The 9,193-nt window shown below is 36.8% G+C and overlaps 2 protein-coding genes across 2 annotated transcripts; one reads left to right on the top strand and one right to left on the bottom strand.

Annotated features, from left to right (window-relative positions):
• LOC137809369 (uncharacterized) lies at positions 1 to 405 on the bottom strand. Its single transcript, XM_068610492.1, has one exon. The coding sequence runs from the start codon at positions 403 to 405 to the stop codon at positions 1 to 3; it is 405 nt and encodes a 134-aa protein (XP_068466593.1).
• Positions 406 to 3,832: 3,427 nt separating this feature from the next.
• LOC137809368 (uncharacterized) lies at positions 3,833 to 8,658 on the top strand. Its single transcript, XM_068610491.1, has 7 exons — positions 3,833 to 5,017; positions 5,069 to 5,468; positions 5,828 to 5,970; positions 6,414 to 6,809; positions 8,010 to 8,105; positions 8,196 to 8,396; positions 8,623 to 8,658. Exons 1-7 carry the CDS (start codon positions 3,833 to 3,835, stop codon positions 8,656 to 8,658), a joined length of 2,457 nt encoding a protein of 818 aa, XP_068466592.1.
• Positions 8,659 to 9,193: the final 535 nt, after the last annotated feature.

The following is a 9,193-nucleotide window of genomic DNA, read 5'->3' as shown; positions in this document are numbered from 1 at the left end:
TCATAAACCACGTAGAAGCTCTTTTTGGAGTATTTCTCCGGCACTTGGAAACTCAAAACCAGTGGTGGTGGTGGTGGTGGATTTATTGTTGGACTTGAAAACGGAACGAATGAGTCTGTGAAAGGAGCGGGAGAAGTTGAAGGACTTTCGTGACATGGCGATGGAAGGTGGAGGAGGCTGGTGTGGCGGCGCGTGAAGTGAACGCTCCGGTAAGTGAGGCATGGAAAGGGTTCTTGTTATGGAGGAATTAACTATAGCGGAGTGGAGTTGGCGTTGGAAGGAGTTGAGCTCAAACGAGTCATAGAGCGTGCTGCCACAGTCCCAAAGATTGGTACGATACGAGGATGACGATTTTGTCGCTAAATGTTTCTCCCTAACGGGAACCTTGTTTATTGTTTGAGCCATATCAAGAATCCTATGAGTCTGTGTGTGCTATCGCAAAAATCAAATTAAATTTTTAATGGTTGGTGAAAGATGTAACGGTTACCCTCCTTATAAGCCTTTTCACGTGTTCCCCTTACATGGACCATGTAATGTTGTATATAATCCATTAAGTAGCTTTCCATGCATTAATTTTCTAAACGCTATTACAGATCATATTGCTTGCACTATTCTTCAATGGTGTATGTGTATGATATATGATACCATAAGAAAGCTATATATATAATATATAAAAATAAAAAATAACAGGTGGAGAAAGCGATGGTGGACTCTTGAAAGGTCACAATTGTATTTATATCATAAATATCATAAACAAAAACTACATCCATTATTCAATAATACTCACGTCCCATTTAATTCAAAATTCTATTTTGTTAAAAATAACATTTACACTTTCTAAATAATTATACATTTGAATTATATTTTTAATTAATAATTAACATTCAGTTTTTACATATTTTGTATGACGCTTACTTCATTGTTTTATCTCATAAAAAATTAAATTAACTTTTTATTTATAAACAAATATTTAATTTTATATTTTGAAATTAATTTTTAATTTTCAGTCAATGCAATATTTTTAAATAAAATAAGAGAAATGAGTATTGTTTATTAAAAAGTGAGTGTACTTTATTAGAAATATAAAAAGGAGTAAATATCTTTTTTAGAATTAGATACAATATGGGGTTTTTATCATGATGGGGTTATTTTTTTTTCTTTTTACCAAAATAGGATCCGTTTAAAAAAATTACAAATTTAGGCAAGTCGTGTCAATTTGGCACGACTTCATATGCACAAATCGTCCCAATTAGACACAACTCTGCCATGTCATACTGAAGTCGTGTCAACTTGGCACGACTTCTGTCCTGTCATACTGAAGTCGTGTCAACTTGGCACGACTTCTGCCATGTCATAATTTTTTTATTTTATTTTTTATATATTGGGTAGTAAATTATGTAATGTTAAAAATTAATTTGATACATAATTTTCTAAGGATGTTAGTTTTAAGGAACAAAAAATTGGATAATCGTGTATGAATCATGTTTGACGGTAATGTAATACAATAACTTGATTATTTGATTAATTAAAAAATGAAGAAAATTGTTATTGAATTTGGAAATAAATAGATAAATGAAAAATTATTGTATTTGGAAAATAAATAGAGAATTATTGTTGTGAATTTGCAAAATAAATAGCTTGAGAAGTAATGATTTTACAGAACACGTAATGATGAGAAGAGATTAATTAGAACTAAACAAATTAGTAAGATTCATTACAAGATATAAAATAAAAATATAAAGTTGAACTAGAAGTGAATTATTTATGGGAAGACGTGCCATAATGTGGTCTTCGTATTTGTCATCGAGGTCTTCGTGGAAAAGGATCATCAAAGACATGTTCATCATCGTTGTTATTGGTTTCATTATGAGATGCTGGTGAGGGCATTGTGGGTCGATAATGCATGGATGATGTTGGATTATATGCAGAAAGAGGGGTGAATGCCGAAGTTCTAAATATATTTGGTGGAGTGGAAAAAGTACTCGAAGGAGAATGTTCATTTTCTTTATCTATGTATTTATTCATAACACTCTTAGAACATTCATTTTCTTTATCTATGTATTTATTCATTTAATTCAAACATGATCCATACATGATTATCCAATTTTTTGTTCCTTAAAACTAATACTTTTAGAAAATTATGTATCAAATTAATTTTTAACATTACATAACTTATTACCCAATATATAAACAATAAAATTAAAAAACAAAAAAAAAATTATGACGTGGCAGTAGTCGTGCCAACTTGGCACGACTTCAGTATGACAGGGCAGAAGCCGTGCCAACTTGACACGACTTCAATATGACAAGGCAAAAGTCGTGCCAAGTTGACACGACTTCAGTATGACATGACATAGTCATGTCTAATTGGAATGATTTGTGCATATGAAATCGTGCCGAATTGGCACGACTTGTCTAAATTTGTAATTTTTTTTAAACGGACCTCGTTTTGGTAAAAAACTAAAAAAATAATTCCATGATGGTAAAAAAACTTACAATATGAATATAAAACCGAGAGCATGAATGAGATTTTTATGATTTGAAAGGAGATAAGTGTATTTTTTTTTATTACAAGTGGTTAATTTGGTTTATATAATATATTTAACTTAATTTTGTATAATTTAAAAAAATATTTTTGTCATGCATATTTTTTGACATTGATTAACAAGCTGTAGTTATTAATAATGTCGTTTTGGATGCGGAATCAAACATGATGAGAATGAATAGTCTATAGCAATATTATAATTTTATTTTATTTTAAAGTTTGTTAATAAATCACTCATTTATTTTAATTAGAGGTATTTGTATTATTTTGACCTTAAACATACTTTTTAGTCTTTTAAGCAAGTTACATTTATAAACTTGATCTTTTTTAGTTACTAAAAGTTAAAAAGAAATATTTTAACTTTTCAGTCGAGACATTTATATCTAAAAATGTTGCTGAAAAAAAAATCTTATATCTAAATGTTAAAATCCACATTTTGAACGGAAAATAAGCATGTGATTTTTATATTTGATGATAAAAATAAGCATCTAAGGAAGTTGCCATGTGAATAATTTATAATTTATAGCTATACAAGTGAAATATTTAACGATATTTGAGATAAAAAAAAACCCTAAAACAAAACAACTTTTAAATTATTTATATTTGGAAGACAGAAAATAAACTTATTATAAATTTGAAAAAATATAAACATATATTTCAAATAATTTTTAATCTCGTTTTCAAGTGTCACATTACTGAGAACTCGTTGTTGAAATTAAACTCACTAATTTAAGTAGGGGTAAAAATACAAATAAAATGTACAAAATATTTCAAATATACCTTTTTAAAATATTTAAAAATAAATAAACACTTCCTATTTGAATGCAAATCTAAAACATCTTCCAGTATATTTTAATTAAATTCTCTAATGTTAAGCAAAACATAATTATATAATGGTTTAGAAATATTTTGTTGGTTTCATCTGTCTAGCTGAGATGTAATAATTTGTAATTTGTAATTTTTATTTTTTTTACTTGAAACATTCTTAATGTTTCTTATTTAGATATAACATAAGAGTGTCTTTTTTTTGTCTTTTTTTGCGGAGGCGTGTTTAGGGTTTGCGGAGGCGTGACACCGTTCCATCGGACCAGTGAGGAGCGACGATCAGGGGCGGCGGACATGCGTTCACGTTTTCCACCAGCGCAGCGGCTTCGATCGCGTTTTGCGCGAACCTTTCCACCAGGTGCAGCGGGCGACGACAACCAAGGGCTGCGGGGGTGGCGCGCAACCGGGTCTGTGCGCAGTGGTGGTGTGGGGGCGGTTGTGCGGTCAGTAGTGGCTTTTGAAATGGCGGAGGGTTCTAATGGTTTCATCATCCCATGGAAGTGTTTGAAGGATAGGGAAGTATCTCCTGCGAAGACTGTATATGTTAAGTCTGGACAAAAGAAAACTTTTGCTAAGGCTTTGGGAACTACATGTGATATTCCTTCGTCCAAGTTACCCACTCCTTATATTAAGGGAGACATGATTGTGGTCCGGATCGATGAAACAGAATACTTGGCTGGCCTTGAGGATTGCAAGACTCATTTACATGGTCGGGTTATTCTTTCTAAGGGAGATAAACTTTTCACACACCTAAACTTAACTAAAAAGTTGCAGCCGGTGTGGAAGGCTCTTGGACCGTGGAAAGAAATTCCTCTTGGGAAGGGTTTTTATGAGTTTGAGTTCGCTTCTTTAAAAGACATGCGGTGGGTTCTCGGGATGGGTTCCTTGAAGTTATCTCCGGGTTTCTTGAGACTTTTTGCCTGGACAAAAGATTTTGTTCCAACTACCATGAAGAGTACAAAAACTCAGGCTTGGGTTATCTATAGTTTGCCTTTGGAGTATTGGAGGCCACATGTGATTTTTTCAATCATAAAATGTCTTGGTACTCCTTTGGTTTTGGATGAGAATACTATGAGAAAGAAAATGGGTATGTTTGCTAGAGTGCTGGTGGATATTGATATGTTGTCTCCTCTTCCTGATCATCTCTGGGTTGAACGCTCAGACTTTACCTTTGTAGCTGGTGTGGAATATGAATGGCTCCCTCCTTTTTGTTCTCACTGTAAGGTGATAGGCCATGAGCTTGCTCAGTGCCGAGTGATTCATGATCAGGGTCGTGCTCCTAGGTCTCAACATAAATCTTCTCATAAGATAATTTATGATGAACGAGATCAGGGGATGACTGAGGTCCCAAAACAACGTAAAGAGTATCGTAAAAAAGATTCGCAGCCGAAGCACGTGGAAGGTTACACTGATAAATTGACCATTAATGCTTCTGTCGGAGCTAAAGGAGGGTCACTCTTGGGTTATATTGCTCTTGATAAACCAGGTGGAGTGGAGGACGATTTTGCTGATATGCCTTCTCTTGAAGATGCCTCGGATCATGAATCCAGGCAGGGATTGCCCACTCACACTTCAGATTTCCCAGAAACGGGGACGCTAAGGAATTCACCTGCCCTTATGCAAGCCAAGGGCTCCAATCATGTGGAGGTCTTGACTCTTGTGGTGGTATCACCTCAGTTACGTCCCATCTCTCCTTAGCGGGTTAAATCACCTGTTCATATTACAATCATATCCAATACTCCAATTGATGGTCATCATGAGGAGGTCTCTGCTATTGTGACTGTACCATCCCCGTCGTTGGTGTTAAAAAATCACTTCTCCTCTCTTGATGGTTTAGACACTACTGATGTGGGAAGTGATCCTTATATTGGTACGTCTAGTGCCATTGTTGAACCTCAAAAGGCTAAATCTTCTGCGGATGTTAAAGCACTATCCTTGGTCCTGCAAAATCACTTTTCCTCTCTTGATGGTTTGGAAAATACAAATGTTCTTTCAAAATTTTGGGTTGATCCCAACGAGATGGAGGAGGATGACAGTGATACTGGGGAGGAAATAGTTTGCACTAAAAGAAAACTAGGGAGACCACCTAAGAAGAATGGTATATCTAAAAAAACTGCTAAGGCAATTCTCTCCACAACGTCGCAATGAAAGTCTCTTCATTTTTCTGGAATGTTAGAGGATTGGGAAACCACAAAACTGTGGAGACGTTGATTAGTTTACTCAAACTACACAAACCTCTTTTGGTTTTTCTTGCTGAACCTATGGTGTCGTACACTGATGCTTTTGAAGTCATTTTCAAATCTGTTAATATGCATTTGGTGGCTACGTCTCCTATTGTTAATAAAGCTGCTAAGCTTTGGTGTTTGTCGGTTCCTAATTTGGTTCGAAATTTCTTGGTAAATGAATAATTTATTTCTGTAACTTGTCATTTGCATGATAAATGTTTTAGTTTTGCAGGTGTTTATGGTGCTACCACATACGTGGCTAGACGGGTTTTGTGGAGGGATCTTAGTTCCTTCATAGGGCCTTGGTGTATTATGGGTGATTTTAGTGTTGTGCTCTCGGCAGATGACTGTAAAGGAGGGGTGGCTCCTAATCAAGTTTCTTGCAATGAATTCCTTGATTAGATTAATACTAATGATCTTTCTTATATGCCTTTTACTGGCACTTGCTATACTTGGTGTAATGAAAGGAGAGGGCTCCATAGAATTTTTCATAGAAAATTGGATAGGGCGTTATGTAACGAAGTGTGTTTGGATGAATGGGATTCTTGTACTTATCAGGTTCTTGTTAAAAATTGATCTGATCATTCCCCTATTCTTACTAGTCTTGCTAGTAATTCTTTGAGGAAGGTTAGCAATTCTTTTCTATGTGGCTTCAAGACGCTTCATGTATGAAGCTTATTCCTGATTCTTGGGCTAATAAGGTTGTTGGTTGTCCTATGTTTATTTTACATCATAAGTTAAAAAGGTTGAAAGTTGAGCTACGTGACTGGAATAAAAATTCTTTTGGTAATGTTCACAATGCAGTTCTTCTTAAACAGGGTCTTCTGCTTGGTATTCAACAAACCTTAGAGACTGTTAGTATGTCTGATATTGATGGGCTTCTCTGTCAAGAAAGGATCGCTAAGGAGGAGCTTGATCAGGCTCTTCACTGTCAATATTTGTTTTGGAAAGAAAGGGCTAAAATGCTTTGGTTTAAAGATGGGGATAGAAATACTGTTTTTTTCCATACTGTGGTCAAGAGGAGGAATAATTCTAGTGGGATTCATCGTCTACGAATTGATAATGTTGTTACTGAGGAACATATTTTGCACTTTTATAAAACTCTTTATGCCGAGTCTATTTCTCATGATCAGGATGCAAACAATATGGAAGATTTTATTGGTACTTGTACCGTCCCGTATCCGGGCGTAGACAAAGTCAAGGTCAAAGTCAACGTAAGTCGTCGCCCAGGTGAAGGGACGCCAAGTGCCAGCGTCGCCAAGAGGAAGCGTCGCCAAGGTCAAATGTCACAGAGGCGAGGCGATCATAGTGTGGCTCCCCGATACCCATGGGTAGGAAAGACCACGGAGGGAGCGACGCCGGGGGAGGGCCTCAAATCCCGATGAACCGGGAAGTAATAAAGAGAAGACAAATGTGGCTTCAAGGCCATAGTGATAGCACCAGTGTAGGGCAGCCTAATTCGTGAAGTACCCCTGCCGCCCCAGAGACGCCTTTGGGACAGATACGACTCAAGAGGAGGGTCACGCCCAGGGCAGCCGGGCGCAGGGTACGAGAGAAAGGCAGATACGCTCCCAAAGTGAGTGACTAGATGATTGGAGGCATGAGTTGGCACCCACAAAGTCACCCCTTGCGCAGTAGCACTCCCAAGCAGGAGGACTCACACGAAGAAACGCCCCCAAACGGGGTCATGGCGCTGTGAGGCCCTCCACGTGTACAACAGTCAGGTCAGTATTGAAACGTCATTTTGTCAGGTACCAGGTAATTAAAGTCATTTAATACAGTTTCCGTTTCAAGCGTTTAAGGTACTATAAAGGCTCTCAAACGTTTTTAACGTCTTAAATGCGCTACGTTTTATAATTAAATGCGCTAATTAAATGCGCTACGTTTTATAATTAAATGCGCTAATTAAATGCGCTACGTTTTACAATTAAAAGCGCTTTAAGGCGCTTTAAATGCTAGGATAGTTTAAATAGCGTCAGGAATGTTGGGAACGGGGTTCGAACTTTCGACAAATTTTCCAGAAACTCTCTAGTTGCTTGCTCGAGCCTTGGGGTTACGCACAAGGGACTAGGAAAAGATCTTTGCCAGAGGGAGAAAATACACACTAGACACAGTTTCCTTTTTACCACCTTCAGAGTGCCATATGCGGTGCTCCGATACGGAGGTGCATAGTTTTTGGTATTTCTTGCTGACTGACTTGAGCGTTGGAGTGCAAACAGTCGCTAGGGCGCCCTTTTGTCCTTCTTTGCAGGAATCCACAGGTAACCAGTGGGAAGGAGTCCCTAGGTGACGGTTGAGGTTGCGCACGAAGACGTCCCAGGTCAACCGGACGGAACAGTACTTATATTCCTGAGCTGGTTTCCTCTGAGGAGAATATGATGCTGCTTAAGTGTCCTGATTTTTTGGAAATCAAGAATGTTGTTTTTAACCTTAATGGTAATAGTGCTCCTGGTCCTGATGACTTTGGTGGTGTTTTTTATCATTCTTGTTGGGATATTATTGGGACAGATGTTTGTAATGCAGTCTAACAGTTTTTTAAACAAAACTGGGTTCTCCCTAGAATGAACAGTAATGTGGTATCTCTTATTCCTAAGATTCAGGGTGCTAAATCTATTAAAGATTACAGGCCGATTGTTGTTGCTAATTTTAAATTTAAGATTATTTCCAAGATTTTGGCAGATCGGCTTGCTCTTGTGGCTGCCATAATTATTTCTCCTAATCAGTATGGGTTTGTGCAGGGCAGACAGATTCAAGATTGTATTATTATTGCTTCTGAAGCTATTAACTTGCTTTCTAAAAAGGTTCGCAGAGGCAATGTGGCTTACAAAATTGATATTCACAAAGCTTTTGACACTCTAAGTTGGAAGTTTTTACTATCAATTTTGTCACGCTTTGGTTTTCACCCCTCGTTTGTCGGTTCAGCTATGCTTTCTATCATAATAAATGGTAGTTTGGTGGGTTTTTTTCCTTGTAGTAGAGGTGTTAGACAAGGTGATCCTTTGTCTCCTATGCTTTTTTGTCTTGTAGAGGAAGTTCTTAGTAGAGGTCTCTCAAAGCTTGTGAATGATAAGAAGATTCTACATATGGTTAATCCACAAGGTTTTCTCACTCCCTCTCATATTTTATATGCGGATGACATTTTTATTTTCTGTAGGGCGGATACTAAGTCTCTTAGAAATTTGAGAAATTTTCTTAAAACATATGGTGATTTCTCTAGTAAATATGTTAATAATTCTAAGAGTAGTTTTTTCACCATGGATAATTCTACAAGATTTGTCACCAAAATTCAGCGTATTCTTTCTTGTAGTCATGGTTGTTTGCCTTTCACTTATTTAAGAGTGCCTATCTTTGTTGGTGCTCCAAGGGGTCGTTTTCTTCAACCTTTGGCAGATAAAGTCAAATTGAAGCTAGCTTCTTGGAAAGGTAAATCTCTTAGCATGATGGGTCGAGTTCAGTTGGTCAATACGGTGATTACGGGTCTTCTAGCTTATAGTTTTAATTTGTATAAATGGCCTGTTTCTCTTCTTAAGCAAGTTGAACAGTGGCGTCGAAATTTTATTTGGACTGGTGATATTCTGAAAAAAGGTATAGCTACTGT

The sequence above is a fragment of the Phaseolus vulgaris genome, chromosome 2, assembly GCF_000499845.2.
Source record: "Phaseolus vulgaris cultivar G19833 chromosome 2, P. vulgaris v2.0, whole genome shotgun sequence".
Lineage (NCBI taxonomy): Eukaryota > Viridiplantae > Streptophyta > Magnoliopsida > Fabales > Fabaceae > Phaseolus > Phaseolus vulgaris.
This window is presented reverse-complemented; position numbering and strand designations above follow the sequence as displayed.